The 23,605-nt window shown below is 31.5% G+C and overlaps 2 protein-coding genes across 3 annotated transcripts in view; one reads left to right on the top strand and one right to left on the bottom strand.

The window, feature by feature from the left end:
- LOC124363283 (protein Malvolio-like) overlaps positions 1-14,310 on the bottom strand; it is a 55,676-nt gene extending 41,366 nt beyond the window's left edge. The window contains exons 1-3 of one of the 2 annotated variants that reach the window (XM_046818499.1): positions 14,155-14,310; positions 3,359-3,481; positions 357-583 (exon numbers count right to left, since the gene is read on the bottom strand). In XM_046818499.1, the coding sequence (XP_046674455.1) occupies positions 357-583; positions 3,359-3,481; positions 14,155-14,214 (410 nt within the window). In that variant the 5' untranslated portion in view covers positions 14,215-14,310. Of the gene's footprint in view, positions 1-356; positions 584-3,358; positions 3,647-14,154 lie in introns of those variants that run through there. The other variant, XM_046818497.1, reaches the window with a different exon arrangement.
- A 7,628-nt stretch (positions 14,311-21,938) lies between these two features.
- The window catches only part of LOC124363282 (polypeptide N-acetylgalactosaminyltransferase 1-like), a 57,367-nt gene continuing 55,700 nt past the window's right edge, over positions 21,939-23,605 (top strand). Inside the window, exon 1 of the mRNA XM_046818496.1 lies at positions 21,939-22,098. The gene's annotated coding sequence lies outside the window, so the exon portion shown is untranslated. The remainder of the gene's footprint in view (positions 22,099-23,605) is intronic.

Raw genomic sequence — 23,605 nt, 5'->3', positions numbered from 1 at the left:
AAGAAACTTCTCATTTAATATGAAATAGATCCTAATACAGCCACTGTCGCTTCCACAATTTCCACGTTTAGGGTGAGAGAGAACAGCGAGTAATGGCCATGAAATCCTCCAGTCATCTCTTTGAATGGCAAATTTGTAATAGTCTTAACGTAGTTATCATCGCTTTTATTGCTGACACTAGTCGCACTGTAGCTAAACTTAACATTCACAATTCATATCCTGTAATGGTATTAAAAATGTTACTTCCTTATACTATCCAAAATTGTATATTTACAAGTTTATAGACTTTATTGTCTAAAAAATAAATAAATATTACTGATAAAAAACAACAATTCAGTAAGTTATCCTTCACCTACAGTCTGTTGGAGAGCAGATAGAGTGCGATGGCTGTGCCGATGACCTCCTGCATGTCAGAGCCGATGATGGCCACCTCCATCATGATCCAGAGGAAGAGCCGGGGCAGAGGTGGATACTGCAGGTAACACATCTCAGCCAGGTGCTGACCCGTCACCACTCCCAGGCGCAGAGACAGCCGCTGCATCAGCAACGCAAGCAGAGTCGACAGCAGCACTATCCATAGAATCTGGCAAGGTAATAATGAAAAAGTAGAAAAAGACCAAGGTAAAATGGATGAAAAAGAAGGAAGAACGTGAGAAAAATCTTCAACATTCAGATTTCTTCAATATAAGTATATTTGTAGATCAATGAATTATTGAATGGTCAATTTAATTAGATTTTTTGTATTTTAAAAAGACTTACAAGTTATGTTAACTGTTTTCTTCGTTTGGGAATGCCTTATGCCATGAATTTGATTCTAAAAAATGTTACAGATACTGTCATTGATAATACCACTGTCAGCCAGAAAGCTAAGAGCATCGCTGACTTGAGCTTAATAATGATCAAATGAATGTTTCTATTCTTGACATTCCAAACCAGTACAGATCACAATTCAAAGATTTCATCAAATTGTTCTCAATAAGTTAATTAATTGAACCCCTTGTACAACCACCCTACCAATAACTTTTGAACAGTTGAGAATTTTTCCATTCCCATTCTTCATTGTGATGTATTATAATATCACACAAAGATGTTTTTGATAGAATTAAAAAGTACCTCACCATCATAATAGGGATGGTGGGTAACTCAACATTTTCAATGTTGTGTTCCCTTGTACATCAAACGAAATGTCTTGATAAGATAAAATCAAACACCAAGAAAACAAATTTCTGGCTAACTTTATCCAAAACAAACACAGTTTGAAAGGAAATAAAATTCTAACTTCAATTAGAGGCTGAGTTGGTTGAAGTCAACTTATAGATCTCTAATTTTCACCTTTTTCCTGTTTTTGTCTTGTCCTTCTTCAATTATAAAGGCCTTTTTAAAATTCATCACAAGATGTCAAAAACAGGATTAATGCTAAGAAAATTATATCCCTCCCAAAAATATGGATTTGTTGGGGTTAGTAAAACTTTTTTAACAGTAATACTATGGTGTGACATCTTGTTTTACATTTTAAAGATCTTGATAAAATAAAACTTTGCATATTAAAATAAATTTCATTATAACAATTATTAATTCTTTGATAATTTAATTGATAGAGTTTTCTATAAAGCATTAAAAAAATGTTAATTCTTTACTGATTGCTTGTACTGTGAACAGTTTTTAAACATTTTGCTTAACATGGATAATTGCCGTTATTTATTTATGTATTCATTCATAAGCAATGTGATGCCATCATAATTTTATGAACTTAATTACATTAAAATCCTTAAAATATAAATTAAAATCAAATAACAATAAGTATAACAAATGAAAGAACAATTTTAAAATTATATTGAGTATGAAAATGTTCTTCATGGTATTCTATCGATTCTGTTAAAGAGTAGAATATTGGCCTTTGCTCAAGCCACTTATGTAGGTTTTTTTTCTGAATTTACTTGGGCAAGTAATGTTCCGAAGATGTATAGGTTAAACTTTAGTCCCCACATACTGAGGTGAACGTTCAAACAAAGTTAGTCTATGCTGTACTAGCTTTATAACATGTTTATGTCTTGTGTTATGGCTGTGGACTGTTTTGATTCTCCATGAACTTGTTAAGTTTTAATTTTACTGAACATGCTATCTACAAGATGTAGTGGCTGTAAAGTGTTACAAGTGTTACAGTATTTTTAGATACTGACAAAACAGGTTTTTCAATGGGCTCGTGGAGGTATGCCTGCTAGAATTCTCACAGCTTTCTTTTGCAGGATGAAGACATTATGGGAGTGCTGATGGCCGAGTGGTCTAAGACGTTGGACTTAGAGTCTGAGTTTAGAGATAGCGCAGGTTCGAAACCTGTCTGTGACAGTTGCACTTTTTATCAGTACCATCGACCTTGTACTGTATCGACTCTCCCCCTTATTCTGTTTGATACGATCCTCGCACAGACCAGTGGCCCATGAGGACGGGCAGAATAAGGCATAAAAGAAGGATCGGCTTCTCCTTTAAAAAAAAAAAGAAATAAGAATGGTAAACAGCAAGTTGAGTTTTTTAATGTTGTTGTATATTTAAGCATTCTTAAAAAACATTATGGAAGAAAGTTCTTTTGTTAAATTTGAAATGTGTGAATACAAATTTAATTTATAATGAATTTCAATACCAAGAAATTTTACTGATTCTTGGACTGATATTTGAATTCCAGTAGAGTGTATAGATTTTAAGACATTGTTAGGATTAGGGTTTTTTAATTCAATTACTTGGGTCTTAGACACATTCATGCAGACCTCATTGACAGAGAACCAATCCTTCAAACAATCGAGTTCTACTAACTGGCTCTACAATGTTTTACATAGAGGCAGTGCTGTCAGCCTTAAAAATCAATGTTGTGTCATCAGCATACTGGTAAACACCCATTTGTGTTCCATCAACTAAATCATTAGCATTTAATACGAAAAGAGAGGGTCCAAGAATGGAAACCCTGTGGTACACCGTATTCAAGGCTACTCCAGTTTTGATTTACAATTTTGACCAAATTTTTTTTATAATTATTCTTAGTTATTTGGATTTTCAATATGAAATAAACCAACCCAAATCTGTATTTTTTATCCCAATGATTGATAACTTGCATTGTGGGATTCCATAATTGGCACAGTCAAAATTGGCAGATCTGAGAATGCTCTGCTTGTGCTGAAATTTTTACGAAATCCGTATTGTGATGGATTTAAATCCATTACGATTGTAATCCTGTTTATTATTTCAAATAATATTTTATAAATAGTGAATTTTAAAACAAATGATTTTGGTTCGAGTTTTAGAGAATATTTGCTTAAAACAGGAAAAACTTATATAGAGCAATTGGAATAATTGCTACAGTACATACCTTATACTTGGCCTTCACCCCACATTGAAGGTCATTCTCGATATTTCCTGGGTCCATGTAAGGGATACAGAGCAGGAATCCTGGACCAGTGAAGGCCCACAGCTTGCGTAAAGAGAAGCCATCCTGAACAGAAGCATCAGAGGGGTCAGAATCAGGAACCGCTACGAGACGTTTTCCTTCCTGTTGTGACTTGTCTGATGCTGACATGATAACAAAACTGACTAGAGTGCAACATTCCTGCCTGTTGTCGTGTTAGCTTACTTCAGACAAAGCAAACTCTTGCGTCACTATCTCGATACCAATTACGACTCAAGGTCACAAATTAGGCTTTAAGATAGCGTGAAAACCATAAAGTTTTCCTTATAATTTAATGGCTTGCATTGTAAACACTATCTACTCTTGAGATGAAAAAAGGAAAGTGTTCATTTCCCAAATAAAGTGCACCCTTTACTATTTGACTTATTTTGTTTGAGATGGGAATTGAATATTCAATTATGTCAAAATTTAGATCAATCAACATATAGGTATTGTTTATTGAAAAGTAAAGATAGAAATTATTTTTTCTATTGCTTAATCATGCATATTTCTGCTTAACATGGTTTAAATTATACTCATACAATCCAAACATTTGTAACTTGTCTATAAAGACTGAATTTTTTCCAAATATATTGAAGGACATTTTATCACCCATCACTTTATTTTATCACCCATCACTATAAGGGTTATCAGAAATTGTCTTGTTAAATGGCTAAAGCAATTCTTCCTAGGTTTCTATTGAGTAGACAAATATTTTTACATATTTAAGTTTTAATGTTAATAATCCAATGTTTCTGTTTTTAACAATTTGTTATATATATATATATATATATAATATATATATATATATATATATATATATATTGTTATTTGTTATTGTTATTGGTTTTGTTACTTGTTATTATTATTTGTTGTTATTATTTATTTTAGCATTACGTTTTAATTCACTGCTAAACATAATTTAGAAAATGTTTTAATTTTATATTTATTTGCATTTCTCTAAAAAAAAGGTGGTGTTTTGGACTGTAAACGTAGTGGTAGCGTTTTTTAAAACCTTATCTGACATTGTCACTGCATATAACATGTGGAATGGCAATAAATGTTTCTTGGCTCCACATAAAGCTCTTGAAACATTGGGCTGAAAATATAAAGCTTATTTAAAAATATATGTGTTACTCCCTCTCTGTCAACTATTTTTATTCCCCATATTTGATTTTTTCAGTTCTATGTTATTACAAATGTTTTTTGTAAGGATGATTTTGTTTTGAAGTTTTTCTCTTTAAAGCCAATCTAGTAGGACTTAAAGGTGATTATTATCACCTACCATCTGCTAGTGTGACCTTCAATCGAAAGCCAATAATAATGAAGCATGCTTTTGGTTCATGTTGAAAAATTTATGCCAAAACCATTTGTCTCATTCCTGACTTGTTCTCTAAAATTAACGCTATCTAATTTTTTCTCAAGTATTTTTTACACGCACAAAATTTAACAGAGTAAGATTTAAAGGCATTCAGCTCTGTTAACCTTGCTCAAAGCAATAAATAATCTTATGTAGACAAACATGACTCACAAAAGTGACACAAAGATTATAAACAATATAGTCACGGTTAGTGAGCCTGAAGGGGAGGTTGTTTGATCATCGTAACTGATCATATTTCCAGTAAGTGTAGTTTTTTTAATAATATATGTAACAATAGTATAATGAGATTATTTCCATGTTAGTTTTGAGAAATCCAATTGATTTAAACGCAAGAGTAACGATTTATTATGGTATTTTGTATTCAATAATGAAGTATAGAATTTTATGCCAGCAAAGCAGATTTAAGTTTTTTATTCAAAAAAGTGCACAAGATACAAAACTTTTTCTGAAAAAGAGTCTCATGTATGCTCTTATTCCAGAAACTTCAAATTTTCACTGTTCCTTCTTTATATATTTTAAATTGTATTTGACATAAAACAAAATTTAAATTCTGTGTGTAAAAACCAGCATGTTTAACTGCTCCTGAAAATGAACTGGTTTTCAATATCCAATCCCACAGATTGAAGTTAACTGAGAAATTATCTCATTACTCTGAGAAAACTTTGTACAATAATCTGCGTGAATATATTACGTTATAAATAATATAAATTCATTTTAAAGAATCGCTAAAGACTTATTCGTCTAATAAAGTATTGTATAATATTGACGAGTTCCTGTTTAAATCATAGCTGAAAGTCTTTGGGCTATATATTGTAAATTATATTAATATTTTTAGATTGTACAAAATAGATTGATTGTAAAAACTAAAACTCCATTTAGTTTTTAAGATTTAGATTGAGATAACTTGATACCAGTTTCGTATCTTTACTGTACATGTAAGACAAAAATGTGACAATAAAGAATTTGAATTTTAACGAACAAAATAAAAATAATATCGCTAATAGAACGAGTAAAATATTCAAATTCATAATCCATTCAGATTGTACTTAGAAATGTGTACTGGTAATTTTTAGAGACATGAAAATAATTGTAAAATTCAAAACAATAAACAAGCAATGGATAATTGATGCGTGAATAATTACCAGCCATGTGCCGCATGTTCTTTTGTAGCTGATGCTTGCTGATTATTCATGCACCAATTATCTTACTAACCAAGCATGCCCTTGGTTTAGTATTTGTTCATTCAAACAAATTCACTGCCGTTTACTAATTTGTTTCTTTCTATTCAAAACTATTGTTTACTGTGTGATTACCTTGTAACTGGTTGGTTAACGTTTGTTTTTGTAAGCAAATTCTGCATTAGATTACGGTTTATGAAATACTACGAAAAAGTAAACAAATTCAATAATAAAGAAGAGTAGAAGACCATAATGGTTTTTTCTCATTTACCATTTGATGAGACAATATAAAATGTACCATCGAAGATCCTTCCTAATACCGCAGGAGGATTTCTATGTGCTGTCCCTTTGGAAGATTTCAGGTAATATCGATGATAATAATTGACTACCTGAGGTTAATACTACTTTGTCACAGCCCTCTAAAGAGGATATCGCCAGGGTCCAGAAAACATAGCAATGACAAAAAAGAGGCTTTGTATAAGTGTTGCATACATATAATATGAGAAAAATAATGTTTTTATTTAATTATAACTCCAATTGTGAAATATGCAAGAGATGCTGCAGAATATGAAAATTATTTTACATTAAGATTGGATTCTAATTTGTGTACAAAATCAACAGTAATATTCTTGAACCGAACCCTAGTATTTGTAAAAGTGACTTTTTCCTTGTAAATACTGTATTTACAAAATATTTGCCTACATGGAAATTAATTAATAATTCATACTTGGATATAGTGTTGCTGAAAGATTTTACAAGTAGGTGGGGTCAAGACAATGTGTTACAACATACAAAAGAAATTATATTTAATTACATTCAGTAGAGTAAAACTTTTTTAAATGGGCAAGTCCCAATGAATTCCATGAAAGTGACATATTTTGAAAACAATTATAATGTGTTCAGAACAGCTTATTATTTTCCAAGAATAACAGGCTCTAATCAGATGAAATTAATGTCTTAAAACTGCAAAAACGTATAGTGGAGTCGGGTTATGTATAAGAATATGCAGCTACTTATCTTCTGAGTATATTTCAGATGAATAAAGGTAAGAATGTCTTTTTAAGGGAAAATATTTGGTTTTATCAACAGATCAATTACTATGGGTTCAAAACTTATTGTAAAACAGTTGTTACATCAGTAATGGATGAGACATGACTTACTTTGCAATCTAAGTTCGCAGGCTTGGTCTTTACAAACAAGGGACTCATTATACTGCACTAAGACTGTATAATAGGCTCCCCAATTAATTGTAAACCATTCAGGCATTAAAACGATTCAGCAATTTTTAACACTTAATTTATAAAATTATTTCAATTTAAATTGTATAGCAAATTATGTAATTATTTGCTATAATTCTCTTTCTTTTTTATATTTAATTTCATTCTTAGTTATTTTAGAATTAGTATGTTTAACACTTAAGAAATGCTTTAAATTGATTTGACAAATCATATGTTTAACTAAGCTAAGTGTTATCTATTGATCTATGTGAGTAAATAAATAAAATCTATTCTGATAAATTATTTAAAATGAAAACTTGGTAAAAAAAAATTCCAACCACTCTTTTAATTCCTAGATCTAATCGAACTGAGCAGGGAAACATCTGGAGTTGTTGCAGGTAACTTGACTGTTTAATAAAACATGTCTTTTATGAAAACAGTTTATTTGAAGGAAAACACGATTTCTTTCTCAAGTCAGAAAGCAAGCGTTTTCTTGGAGAAATAAAAAATCAGGCATGGCTAAAAATTTGTTTAAAATGTACCCAGAGATTCCTCCAGGCTAGAACAAAAAAATAAAGAAAGAGGGAAGGTTTTAGAAAAAAAGATGTGATATGAGTTCCTTCTGACCTCTTTCATTTATACGATACTAGCTGTATCCTGTGGCTTTGCACACTTTTCGTAAGCTTTGCTCTTGTATGTGCACTTCTGGTTCAAGTTAATTATATTTCCAACGCCGATGTAGAGTTTGCCTTATTGGCACGATCAAGAAAATCTGTGTATTTTAACAGCCATTGTACACAAACATGTATTTTATTATAAAGTGGTCTAACACTCAAGCTTTAAGTTCAACCAGAAATATATCTTAAAGACAAATATACAGAACATCATAATTTAGCGCCTTCAAACAGTGTTTGTTTATTTGATGTACGTAACTGTCTCGTAATTGCAGTTTATAATGTGCAGGTGCTTTGAAAACTTTTATTTTGTGGCAGTACTGCCTGGTGGTGAATTACATCAATGGGCATAGCATATAAACCTTCTACGTACAAAATACATATACATACAAATTTTCATAATGATGTCAAGTAGTTTGCGATTCTAGAAAGGACATACAGACAAACATTCATTTATATATATATATATATATAATATATATATATATATATATATATTTACTATACCATGCAACCATTTTGAGAATGATAAAATTGAAATAGAAATAAATTGAACAGAACAAGTTATACACAATGGCTTTTCAAGGAAGTTTTCCCATCATTTCAGTTCCTGCTAAATTGTAGCTTATGAATTAAATTTGGCTGAAATTCCACTGCTACTGGGTTATTTTTTTCAAAATATTTTCTTATTCTTTGCATTGGTCTAATTAGTTCCTAGTCACTCTATATTGTATAAACGTCTGCTATATGTATTTATTTTGGGTGTAGATTTTTTGTAGTCTTGTGCAGACGTCACGGAGAGCAGTCTGTTGATCTTTTATTTTTTTTATGTGAGAGCAAGCTATAAACTGTTTATTTGTGTTTTGCGTATCTGTTATAATGACCAGCTACTTGTTTTTGGTCAGTGACTTCCTAAGTGTTTCATTTATTTGTAAAACATAAATGTAAATGTTGGAAATAAATATTTATTTATTATTTACAATAGAGCAAAACTATTGTTGTTTATGCTAATAAGTTAACACGTTGACTGCAGCAGATGCCCGTGTGCACTTATTAGAACACTTATCACCACTCAGGATAGAGCCACAGTGAAGGTGTAAAAATATAAGATTTTGCAAAACAACTTAAATAAAAATAAAAAAACAAAGATTGTGCTGAGGTAGAGGGTTTTTTTTTAACTCAAACTCAAAAATTCTTTATTTTTTGACAGTCAAGAAGCCCAGTACAAATCATGCAACCTAAACAAACTTGCCAATAACTGAAAATAGTCTCTCAAATAAACATATAAACAGGCGAAGGTGTATTTAGGATGACCTAAAGGCGATTACCACTAGAAATTTTCCGTACCTCTCAGGTAAGCTTAAATAAGGGAGCCCCCCCCCCACCCGGAGTATGTTAAATACTGGTAATATTAAAAATTGTAAGTTTGGCAGCCTGAGAGCATTATTATTATTCTTATTTTATGCTCTTCAAGAACGGCTATAACATAAGGGAAAATGTACCACTATGGAGACTGCCCGATAACACAAAAGAATTTCAAGAAAATGACGCTGCATTAATGAGAGTAACAAAGGCCCGGGAAAATGACTATATCTTAAGAACTAAAAGACACTTCCTCCGTCTTTTATCTAGAATTTATACGTGAACAAGAGAATTAACAAATTCAGCCTAGAATCGAAATTAGCACATGGGTCTTCAAACAGTAAGGAAGAATAAAGTTAACTCTAGAAATGGTAAGAAAAGGCCAGCACAACAAACCAAACTGGAAAATTTATTTCAAGACTATTGGGAGAACAGTGCAAGATCGCCAAAAGATTGAATTACTCTGTTATGGTGAGTGCACTGATAAATTATTTGTTAAACATCTCCAACACACCACCCACCACTTTTTTATAACTGACAGTTGTGTCAATAAATAATTTAAAGCTGATACATTGTCATGAAATATAAAAGTTTCAACACTGCCATTAACACATATTGCTATATAAACAGTAACACTCCTATTTACTATATAATAATTACCTAAAAAATGTATATTATTGCTAAGACACAAATTATTTATTATTATTATTCTGTGAAGAACCTCATGTTACACTCAACAAGGAAAATTGTAAATTAAATACCAAACACAAAAATCTTAAAATAAATTAATATTATTATTCTGGACTGTACTACAGCATATAGGAATAATTAAATAGATACAAACTTAATATTAGAAATAAATAACACATTTAAAAAGTTGATAAAATAATTGGGTCATCATTACATTAAAATACTATTGCACTTATTTTTATTATATTATCTATGTTATTGTTTATATTCACTATTATCACATTTATAATTTATTGTAATAATAAACATAATATTTATTAATCCAAGATTTTTTATTGTTTATCTCAAATATTGTCAGTAGTTAAACATGTTTTAATATAAGTACCAATATTTAAAATTTCTATAGCTGTACTAAACAAAATATTTCAACTTTTACCGTAAGCAAGCACTAATAAGATTTATCTTCGTACCGCAAATTCCCACAAAAATTTCACTGTTCGACCTACGAATACTCATTATAATTGACTAACTTGAAAAACGGTACAAACATTACAGCTGAGCAAACCGTTCAGAAAGATACAAAGTGGAATAAATCATACTCACGAGAGATAACAGCAAAACTAAAACTGTAAACCATATTTTCCTTAAAGGCACCTACTGTTGTGAGAGAAATGTGCTTTATTGATTATCAAGAAATCATCGTATGTTACCTCTTAGTTTGAATGATGAAAACTTTGTCTGTTAATAGCATTAAATACACAATGTATAAAGATAAAACATCATCATGTATGTTGTCATCATGGTTGTAAATTCAGGGATTTCTGACCACACACAGCCCAAATTTGCACGCTCAATGTTTTTTACAGAAGATACTGGTAATGTTAAAGGACAAAAGAGAAATTTTAATGATGACAATATCCACAATTTAAAACTGGCATTGTCTAATGAAACCTGGGAAAGAGTCATCAACTGTAATGACACTGAAATCGCTTATAAAAATTTCTCTAACATCATTACATCAGCACTGAACCAAACATGTCCTTATAAAAAATATAAGCAATGCAAAGGCAAAGAAAAACTATGGGACCCTGAACTGCACACTTTGAGGCAAGAATTCTTAGGCACCAATGAGCGTTTATCTTCTTATGGGCTCATTAGAACACAAGCAGGAAGTTGCTACTAAGAAAAAGAATTATCACTTGAAGATAAAAGAACTCAGACGTCAGTCAACGGTCGACCGAATAGCACGTTCAGAAAATAAAACTAAAGCCCTTTGGAATATTATAAATAATGAAAGAAGAACCAAGAAATCGTCTGTAGGACTGAAAGAACTTAAAATTGACAATAAAACTATCAACGATCCTCAGCAAATTGTGGAACATTTCAACACTGTTTTTACGACCATGGCTGACTCTGCTATTTTAAACAACAACCCTCTAAAGAACAGAAACTCCAATTCCTATTCAGCAGCTTGACACTCGCTCTTTTTATCTCTTTGACACAAACAATTGAAGAAGTCATCAAAACGATCAACTCACTGCCAGCTAAAGTCTCTGCAGGAATTGACGAAATCTCACCAAAGTTGTTGAAGGCTTGTAAACATGAAATAGCCTACCCTTTAACCACTCTAATAAACATGTCCTTCCAATCTGGTAGATTTCCACATCAACTAAAACTATCTAAAGTAATCCCCATTTTTAAACAAGGTGATCAGTCTGAAGCATCAAACTATCGCTCAATCTCGCAAATTTCAACATTCTCTAAAGTTATTTGAAAGATTGTGCTTAATCGTCTCCTAAACTACATGACATACAATAATCTGCTTACTGATCAACAGCACGGTTTCACCAAAAAATAAATCTACATCGACAGCTTTAATTAGTTTTATTGAATACGTAATACATCAAATAGAAGCTAAAAATACAACAACAGCAATATTCTTAGATTTAAGCAAAGCCTTTGACGCCCTTGACCATGAACAACTGCTGACCAAACTAAATACCATGGGAGTACGGGGCACTGAAGCTGAGTGGTTCAGGAGTTACCTAACCTAACCAATAGAGAACAGGTAGTTGAAATCCGGCATACTCAAAACAATAAAATTGCACACATCAGAGATCCAGTCCACTTCCAGTTCTAAGGGGCGTCCCCAAAGGATCAGTCCTGGGTCCTGTACTCGTTACTCTATTTACGAACGATTTACCTAAGTACTTAGATGAATTTGCTACAACTCTGATGTATGCAGATGATACCGTTCTACTTTTAGCCGATAGAACCCCAGAAAACCTGGAGATAGAGTCATTCACTGCAATGAACATGGCAGTACAGTACTGCCATATTAATAACCTGGTAGTTAATGAAACTAAAACCCAGCAACTCATATTGGGCCCAAAAAAGGAACAAACTGTGCACTTGCCTAACATCCAAGCAGCATCAGAGGCAAAGTACTTGGGAGTGACAATAGATGAAGATCTCAAATGGACAACGCACATTGACAACCTGTGCAGGAAATTAGGTACTGGACTGTATGTCGTTAAAAGAATAAAATCAATAAGTGATGTACCCACTGCAAAAACAGCCTACTTTGCTTTATTTGAATCAAACCTTCGCTATGGTCTCCTGGTCTGGGGTAATTCATCTGCAGGAAATCTCCAACGTGTGCTGGTAACACAGAAAAAAGCAGTGAGAAACACTTGCTGACTTACAGCCTAGAGAGAGAGTTGTCGACCAGCTTTTATCAACCTCTCAATTCTGACGGTTGTATCCTTGTACGTGCTGGAGGCAGTAACCTGTGTGCACGAGAGAGGTTTTCCCAGAGGATGTAACACAACATCATTACAACACACAAGACGAGCGACATATTTTCATCTTCCTGGGCATCAACTTTCTCTATTTGAGCAGAAGCCCTCTTACATGGGTTTAAAAACTATGGAACCACCTGCCAGAAGACCTGAAGGGACATGGTGCGGCAAAATTCAAGAAGGAGGTGAAGTTGTGGCTGCTTCAAAATCCATTCTACTCATTAGAAGAATACCTGAACAGAGAGCAAAACAACCAAACTGGACATTTACCTGTAAATTCATTGTTTGTAAACTACGCAATTGTATTTATATGATCTGTAACAAATTTTGACGAGTTACAATTCTCAAAGAATTTGTAAATAAAGAATTTGTCTATTGTCTACAACCGTAGTCGGTTATATTATTACTATCCGAACATACCATGTATCTTGTTAATAATCTTCTTTAACTCTACACATTCCTAAAACACTGGAAATAGAAAAAATCCATTTACACAATTAGAAATACTCCATATAGTATAAATAGGTATTATTTTTCCTAGAATTCTCAACCAGCAATCAAGAACGTAGCCAGGAAAAAATTTTGGGGGATCCAGGCAACTGATATTTTCCCATAGTGGACAGAGAGTAAGCCCCCTTTTTGTTCCTTAAAAAGTTCTTGGCCTGTTTCTTTGTTGAGAACGATCTTTCAGCAGTACATGTCAGTAATACAGATTTATTTAAATAATAATAATTGTTTACTAAAAAGTAATTGAAAAAGTTAAAAGTTTTGAGGGGGTCCGGACCCCTTGGATTCCCCTCGCTGTCTACGTAAGGACGCAATAAAAAGGAAAACACATTAAATAAATTTTAAAATGCTCTACTTTATTTTCTATTGAATAAATTAATTTTTAAACATTTTATTTTAGCTAGACTTTATGAAGTATAAGTTTGAATTATTATACTAAACACTATGTATAATATTATGTATGTATTATATTATATACATATATATATATATATTATATATATATATATATAATATATATATATATAATAAACATTAACAAATATAATGAACAGAGGCTTTTTACATTGCTGATAGTCAATGGGGTGTTAAACAAAACAACAAATAATACCACAATTAATTTTTTTTTTAAGAAGTAGCACTAATTTTATGAACATAAATAAAATAATGGAGCAATCTTAATGGGACAATATTTTCTTATAGTTACAATAAAGGTGGTAAAAAACCACAAAAAACCCACAATTTAGTAAAAAAATAAAAAAATTAAGGTTGTAATAAATCTACTTAACATTTTTGTAAATAATACTAATACAATGTTACAAACTACATCAGTCAATACTTTACAATTCACATTTAAAGAGTAATAGTTTTTTTAATATCATCATGTTGCAATCAATTCTGTAAATACTTACATTTTTACTGACAGGTATACTAACTGTGCCATCCTCATCTGTGTCAATTGCTGACGCCATGCTGGCGTGTACTCGCAATAATCCTCGGGCAGTTGTTAACTCTCACCAATTTAACTGACAATAGCTCACAAATGTGAGACTTCCTTACATTGTATAGTGCAAAAACAATTTACATCTAGAGATGTGAGAGAATTCTCTCCCACGTGGTTATTTGGTTTTGCTAAGAATGATAATAACACGTGTCGTTCAGTTCTACAATAATGTAAAATAGCTTAGATCTATAATTAGGTTTGACACAGACAAGGATGTCACCAAGGGGGGGGGGGGCAGGGCAGCTGCCCCCCCTAGAGATTTTAAAAAATTTACCAAATGTAAAGCATTTAAAGTCTTTGACTTGACTGGTCTTTGAAGTGGTCGAGAAGTTTTACAAAAACCCTTGAGAATTATGGTTTAATTAACCGAATCAAAAAAGAATCTGTCGACCACTATCATACTTTTCTCATTCTTCATATCAGCTTGCCCCCCCCCCCTGGGCCATCGGCTGGTGACGCCCCTGAACACAGGCTATCATTCGTATTGAGCTAAAGTGCAGTAAAGACTTAAAGTTTGATATATAGATGAACTGAAACAACAAGAAAAATATGTACTTTGCCATTTTTTATTTTCAGGCACTGCCTCCAAAATACTGCCGTAAAGTAAATAGCAACACTCAAAATATGGCGTGATTATCTGAAAATATGATTTACATTGTTTATGAACTCTCCGATAATATTTTGGAAATTAGTTCTTCGTACAAAGATAAATAAAAAATTTAATATGATCGTGGGTCAGAACTACTTGGTTTCACCATCTGTCATCTGTCTGTACGTGTTTTTGTTATATATTTAGATTTTATTTCAGTAACCATTAAAGATTGAAATCTCAAATTTTGCACCATAAATTATGGTAGTTTTAGTCATAATTAATTAGTAAAGTACATTAATAAAAGTAATAATTTTGAAGATCTAGAACTAATTGTTTATATACGTAGTATAGTGATGATATTTTTAATATTTAGAGTTTAACGGTTGGGATCTATGATACTAGAAACAGCCTTTTTTATTTAATTTTCACCACTACTTACGGCATAAGCAACATTTTAAAATATCACCTTCATTAGGATATTGACCTATTTAATTATAAAATTGTTTGATGTTGTTTTTTATCGTGTTAAGGATTTGATTTGGATCCATCCAAATGTTCTTTGTATAATGGACTAAAAAGTAGGTTTTTGTCACTTTTTTCAAAACAGTTGGAAGAAAATTCTGCCTTGGGGAAAAACTATGAGAAAAATTTTACACTTTGCTAACTGAACCACACATTTGAAGGATAGTTGAAGAAGCCAAAATAACAATAACATTAATGTAATGGGCAAGAGAATAAAAATTATATAAATATTATTAAAATTAAATAAATTTGTTAAGAATCTTGCAGAATAGACCAGGGGTGTACCCAGGGGGTAATGGGGGAACAATCATCCCCAGATTCTTTTTTTTTATAAGTTTTTTAGTCATATATAACTAAATTAATTTCCAAATTATAACAATATGTTAACACATACGTGTATACTGTATTTTTTTTTATCCATTTTACTTTCTTTTATTCTGAATAGAAAACAAAATTAATAATCCTCTGAATGATCCTCTGTTTTTGTTGGAAAATTTTTACTGGGCCCGGGCTCTTAGGAGAGCGTGGACAGCCCTGCAACACTTGTACGGTGGCGGGTGGTGGTACATGACGGGGTCCGCCAAAGCTGAGTACGGCTCTGACTAGGAACATTCGGAAAGTGCTGGAAATTAATGGAGAGTCTTTTAGCTCAAATCTCTTCAGTAATTATTAAAATACACTGCAGTTATTTAACCAAGGAACTGAGTTAATTCAGTAAAACAAACATTCAACTAATGTGGAGTCTATACTATTCAAAGAATTTTTAAATTTTGCTATGGAAATTTTATATATCTAAATTATTTTTTAACATACACATTTGTTATCAATTAAAAGCTCTACACCACTCTAAATGTGTCTTTTGGGGATTTTAAATACGTACATCTGACAACAGAGATCTGCTCCACGGGCTTCAGAAGTTCTGATTTTATTCTTATGAAGCAAAACACATGTGTTTCTCTGTCTATTAACTGACTTAATGTCAGCTAATTTGTTATAAAAATACTTAACCCATTATTTTTAAAAATAAATCAATTGACCCAAGTATACTCTTGTGATGAAACTCTTCCTTTTTACAGCAAATACCTGTGTTAGAAAACACTGATTATAAATATATTACACAATAAGTTACTATTAAACACATGTATATCAAGAAAACTCTGACAATAACAAAAAATACTCAACATTTTTAAATTTAATTCATAACAATGAGGTAATTACGACTATGAGATTAAAATGGGTTAAAACTGAACAAAAGATTTAGTATAGTAGTGATATATACTTTTAAGAACTAGTTTTACTGAACAAAACTTATGCCACACAATCTCCACATAAATGCAACTTCTATTCTTTGGAAAGTTCAAAACTATAGGTTTTAATGTTTATATTGCAGTTGATTTTATTAACTACTAAAATATTAGATTCCAGCTGCTAGCTGATAAGGTGATTGCAATAGCTTATTAAAAACTATTTTGAATTTGACATTTCATTTCTTACACTTGCAATTTACACAGAAATTAATTTGAGCTGTTGATGTTAAAAATGTAATTGTTTACAAGTTTGTATTTCATCAAACAATTTTGTACAAAAGGCTTGTTTATTTTTCACATTAGTCTCTGCAGTTTATGAAATTAAAATTGTAAAAACCAAATTATTTTATAAATTTTAATTTTTTACTGGCTGTATATAGTTTTTTGTGATTTAATTCAGTAAAATAAGGCAAAATAAGGATGCAACCTCGGAATGAAAGATAATAAGCTAAAAATTTGCATACATCTTTATTTTTTATGGTATAAAACTTACCTCAAATGTCTCATATAATCACGTGTACGCATCTTAAGATATTTAAGGTCAAAAGTCAGTTCTTCTTAATTGTTCCATTGCTTTAATGTTCTTAGTGTAGTCTGAGTAACCATCAAATACAACAACGATACTTCACCCATAATGTGTTTGTAAATATTTGACGTATTTATTTAAAATACTATCAGAGATAGTATCATCTTTATTCCATACAACGCGATGCAAGAGAAATCCACCATCGATGATATACTAAATAAAATAAGTATTATTTAGAGAATATATAATGTATAATTAATATCTATAAATATGGTATATTAAATAATAAACATTTTATAATAATGATAATAATAATAACAATAATAATAGTATTAAGTAATAATAATAATAGTAAGTGAATAATTAACAATATAACTCATTTATTTATTGTATTCTACTGGCTGACCTCGTATTATCGTATATACAGGTAAGCCCTACTCTTTGCGCTATATCTCAAAAAGGGTTTGAACGTACATAAAATTACTTCAGACAAAAGTTGAAGAGAATTTTCCGTTCTAACAATTTCTCTAACCACCTTCAAAGTCATTTAGCGTAAGTGAAACAAGATATTTGCAAAACACTGATTTTCGTGACCTTTGACCTTAAATTATCTTAAGACGCGTACACGTGATTATATGAGACTTTTTAGGTAAGTTTTATATACCATAAAAATAAAGACGTATGCAAATTTTTAGCTTATTATCTTTCATTCCGAGGTTGCATCCTTATTTTACCGGACTAATTCACAATGTTTAAGTGTGTAAACATTAATGAAATTACATATAGTAGAAATGGGGGGACAAAACATTGGGAATTGTAGGTACCTATAACATTATCAAACGATTTGATTCTATGATTGATATATTATTTAAAATCCAATAAAAATGTTTTCCAATACAGTACTTAATTATCAAAATATTTCTGAGAGGGGGTCACCCTCGAACCCCCCCTCCTTAAAATGGTAGGCTCATCAATATTACCTTGGAAAACCAAATTAACTTGACGTTGACATTTACTTGTAGAACGTCTACATAGTTTTTTTTTTAATGTACATTAAAAATTGAGATAGCAATTGTGACAATGCATAGATAGAGATTTGTTTACATTCAACCATAACAATAGGTATATTAGAAACTTGCCTAATAATAATAGGTTAATTATAATAATTGACCAGGGTTTTCCCGCGATTAAAGAAGACTGATCTCTAGACCAAGAAGCGGACTAGATCAAATGATCACTCTGTTTGAAATGGAGACAGTCCTATGGGCGTAAACCAAATGTAGGCTTTAGTCTGAAGTAATGTAAAAATGAAAAAATAATCCTAGGTTAGTTCCTTAAAGAGTAGAGGAGATTTCTAGTACTCTTTTTAGTAATCCGTAAGCTCCATCCCTCCACTTAGAGGAGAATCGTACTACTACTACAGGCTGACAATCTATGTGCATAAAGCATTTTTTCCGCCTCTACAAAAAAAGTATAATAGGCTGACTGGCGCGAGAATTACCTCTTGGATTTTAAATTTTGAGATGGACCACGGGATGTTCAAAGCCGGCGAGAGCGTTACATAAACCATAGCATAGTCTGGACAATTCCTTATTACTTGAATTAGCAATATTAAACATTTTGTATTATGTATAAATAATTAATTTCTAATAAAAAACAACAAGTCAAATCATAAAAAGTATTACAAATACGAAATAAGACAAAATTATACTTTTGAATCGTAACATTTGGAATTATGTAACAAACTGTATATGCTGGGAAAAATATCTAAGAGAAATCCAGAAGGTATCAAAAAGGATGGGAATCGACAAAACTTCAAAGCAAGATAAAACATATTTATTAGATTTGACATTATACTCAATAGAGGAATAAGTATTTTAAATATGACAACGAAGAATATAATTTTAGTACCAGGATTATAATTTGTGTGAATATACGTAACACTTTACAATGCACAATTAGTACTTGGAAACAAATTAATGAATAACGACAGGTTATCTGTTGTCTATTAGCGAAAGCTTTATAGCTAACTGATCATCTATTTTAGAAAGGAATAATTATTAAACATGAAATAATTGATGTGGTTGTTATATAAATACTGTCTTTTTCTAAATCAGTATTATTGATTCATTTATCGTTGCATCATATTTTGCTATTCGAAATATTTTGATGTCAACAAAGTTAAGCTGGATTTATTTATAAATATAGCTTTGGTAGATTAATATACTACAAAACTAGATTGAATATGAATATTCAGTTTAGCTCCAGTTCACCTTCATCTTAATACAGCGTATGAAATCCGACGCTGTCACATACTTGATTCCTGATTGATCTCCGGGATCTTTCAAACGCCGCACTAAGAGGAAGGCGAACAGGAGCTAAAACTCAACATTCTCATTGAATAAACCCTTCCCACCAGATCTACGCTATGTGTAGATTGAATAACCAACTCTTTAAAGCAATCATTTAAAAATGTAAAATCTATGGACGAAATACGTATTAACTATGTCATAATTGCCAATAGTATGTTTGGAGATTCTTACGTACAGTGTTCCCTCCCTGGTCTTCTTGAAAGCAAAATCAAGTTGGTATTTTTACACAATGAAGACATCATGAGCCAAATGTACGAGGCTAGACCGATTATGTAGCTGGTTTATTTCCCTATCGTTGTGTAACGCTTTAGTTGTACCCCAAGTGCTTCGGTCTTGAGATCTAGTAAGTAAGATACAGTACTAGTTTTACTTCTGTAATAAAGCAAGAGGCGTTTTACAAATCCTAAATTTGATTAAAGCCTTGTTACAAGCTGGAACCCGGGTTTTCGGATTTGTTGACAAGTACGCCAGATACGTCTTCTCTCTTTAGTTTTACAGAGTAGGTTAACCGGTAATGCTGGATCGTGTAGCTAATTCTCTGGAGAACATGTACCAAGGCCACCGTCAAGAGTCCACAAAAATTTGTATGGATTTCCAATCAATTCTTCATTATACAATAAAAGTTTCAGTTCAGAGAAGTCCCAATCGCGGCATTGGCAGTCGAAATGTGAATGTTGGAGTTGGATGAACAAAGTACGGTAAGATTTGAGATTGGTTGTTTCTCTATTAACAGCGGTCTGCATGATCGCTCTAGAGCTCCTGTATAAAGTAATTTTAAAGGAGCCATCAGGAGCAATATCCCAGGAGTTATTTGAGAGACTAAACCACGGACTCTCCTGTCAAAACAGTGTGATTTCCAAGGTCAGAGTAGAGGGCAACATCCAAGGAGGTAATGTTTTGACGTACTAAATATATTTCAAGAGCTCTGGTTGAAAATTGTTCTTACAAAAGCATTTACTCGTAATCTACTACTCTTAGTAAAACACATACACACAATACTAGATTAATTTGTGTATATTTTATATTGTTATTTTGAACTACACTTAGAGGAAATGTAAATTATGTACGCATTGTTATTTGTTAACAATCAGTGATCTTTTATGTTAAGTTATTTATTTTTCAAATCATATTTATAGATTCTTCCAATTTGTGACTACTCCTAGTAGTTGTTAAAGCACTTTTCCAATATTTATTTGTGGTCTCCTGAAGATGACAACTTTGGTTTCGAAAGACCTAGTCCAAAAGTAAACAAATTTCCAATTGCTCAAGAGTCTTTATTGATTGTTTTTCTTATTTTTCTTATTGTTGCAGTGTTATTGTAAGTTTTTTTGTTTACCTGATTTGTCAAGTTGTTACTTTTATCCAATTTAATTATATTACTTTTTAAAATGGTTTAACAGTTTGAGTTATTAAATTAAATTCCATGTGTCTATCTAAATATTTACCTGTACATTTAGAATTGAAGCGTACTCTTGGACACTCAAGTCTCTGCAGAAGAGGTCTAAATTCCCGAGAGCCATGCACTAAGGTGGGGCCTTCTTTGTCTCTGGTTCTTGTTGCTCCTGGATTAACAAACTATGAAAATGTAAGTATTGTCTGACAGCGTTTATTTGTGTTGACAATGTAGTGAAAACAACAGTAATTATACATATGTTACAGACTAGTTTTATCATGCTATATGTAACAAATCTGACAATAATAAATACCCCACATTTTAAGTTTGCCAAACTAGGCATTACTAGAAAAATAAAATGAAATACAAGTCTACATAAGATTTGGCATGTTAACACTGACTACAAATTACCGAAAAAATTCTATTCAAACGCCAACAAGTTTAATATAACCTTAGCTAAGTACCTAAAAAAGTAGTTTTGTAGTTAGTTGTATCAACAAAAGTTGCACCCAACTAAATCCAGAAAGCATTTTGTATAGTAAGATATGATGAATTGACTACTTGCTGTGCGGATACCGTTCAACATTCATCAGCTGTTTGTGTTTCTGCTTCTGCTACAAGAGAAGAAACAGAACAAAAGATCAACAAGTTGTTGAACCTTGAACAGTGCATTCGAAACTTGTTTGTTTTTGGATAGATTAGAAAGAATTGCATTTTTTATTCTGATTTACTTGTTCAGATTAATTGAGATAAAAATAGCCTAAATGTATCTTTGAAGTTGTAGTTCCAATTTGAATAATTTTAGTTTGTGATGGCAATGCTAACATTTTGTATAACAAATGCTGTATGTTGCTTTAGCAAAATAAAATATAAGTAAAATTATGTGGTAGGTTAGGTTGAAATTTAGTAGAAATAATTAGCGAAAATTTGAGGCTTATTAAGCAGCTGTCTCAAACAGGCGATTATTTGACACAAGTGTTATGTAGTAACCTATTATTTCAACATATTTGAAATTGTTATTTAATTTTAAATTCTAATGTTGCTGCAAGTTTTAATATTAGTGACTCTCTATTTTCATTTGTTTTAAATGAGTTAGGATAAAATTTAGGTATATTTTTCTCACAGTGATTTGGGTTATCGGTAAGTAATAGAGAGTATTAAAAGTTTGCAAAACTGGATACTTTTAATTTATTTTGTGGTTTTAGTGATATTGGGGAGGGGTACGGTCCAATAAGCGGACCCGGTTTTTTATATCGAAGAATATAATCATCGATACCTAATATTCGCATATCGAATCATAGACTATCAATCGATATAAAAGTAATAACAATCATATGTTTAAATTAAAATGTGAATTAAATGATAACAAATAAATAATAAATGAACATAACCAAAATCAGGGAAACTCATAACTTTAACTAAATGAAACAGAACGAAAACTTTTTTACTAAAGTTGTGTCCACCATTACCTTCTTTTTTTGCATCTGAAGACGACCATGTTAGCTCCTCTGACAGTTACATTTGTTACCTTTCCACAAATATTACATAATGGATTCTTAGGTACTAACCCAACATTCTGAAGCCATAAAAAACATATTTTATCGTCTTTTAAAGCAATTTCGTGAAGCTTCCTAAGATTGACGGCCATTTTAATACACAATGTTACGTGAAATTGAAAATATTACCTTAATTGTATTATTTGAAAGTGTTTACAGCTGTTCATATAGATTATTTAAGTTGTTAAAAATAATTCATCAGTATCGATTGATTATATCGATGGTTATGATTAAGTAATATCGTTTGCCAATTTCGATATAAAAAACCGGGTCCGCTTATTGGACCGTACCCTTGGGGAGACTTTAATAAGCGACTTACACTCGTTATTCGATTGCTGTTATCGAACAATTCGATATACTATCCCACTTTTATATGTAAACATCACATACAATAAGAGTTATAAATAACTGTAACAAGAAGAATCTCTTGTATTACAATTTTAAAAACAAATTTAACTATAACATTACTAAACAACAAAACTAACTATACTCTAGACTTAGACATCAAACTATCAATATTACAACTTACCCAGCTTGATATCAACGAGTAACCGCTTTTGTAAAATGGAGGAAATAATTCTCCCCATGTGTTACCAGGCGCCAAATCCAGATGTTGAAGCCACTTAAACCGTTGTGAGAAATATCTCGCATATTTTCCTCATATTAATCGCTATTTTCAAAGTTTACAAATTTTAGTTACTTCTTGCTGTTTATTGTTTACATTAATATTACTATAACTAATGAGTTCAAATCATATGCTAAGTTAAATCAATTGTAATATCGAATTATTCCTTCGGATAAAAACAATCGAACCATTCGATAACAGCAATTGAATAACAAGTGTAGGCCGCTTGTCTAACCGTAGTATTTGTTATTAAAATATTAACTCCTAAAGTAAGAATGGTTTTGTTTTTATTTACTTCTGATTGAATGCACAAATCTCCACATAAATACATAAATCTTTTAGCATTTCTCCTCGGTTGAGGGATTGTGCTGAATTGTTCATAGTCTAAAGCTCGGTTTACACTATGTAGCAGAGCTATACAGCAGAGCTACATGTAGCACAGCTATATAGCTCTGCTACAAGTACA

Source organism: Homalodisca vitripennis, chromosome 5 (assembly GCF_021130785.1).
Source record: "Homalodisca vitripennis isolate AUS2020 chromosome 5, UT_GWSS_2.1, whole genome shotgun sequence".
NCBI classification, from domain to species: Eukaryota; Metazoa; Arthropoda; class Insecta; order Hemiptera; family Cicadellidae; genus Homalodisca; species Homalodisca vitripennis.
This window is presented reverse-complemented; position numbering and strand designations above follow the sequence as displayed.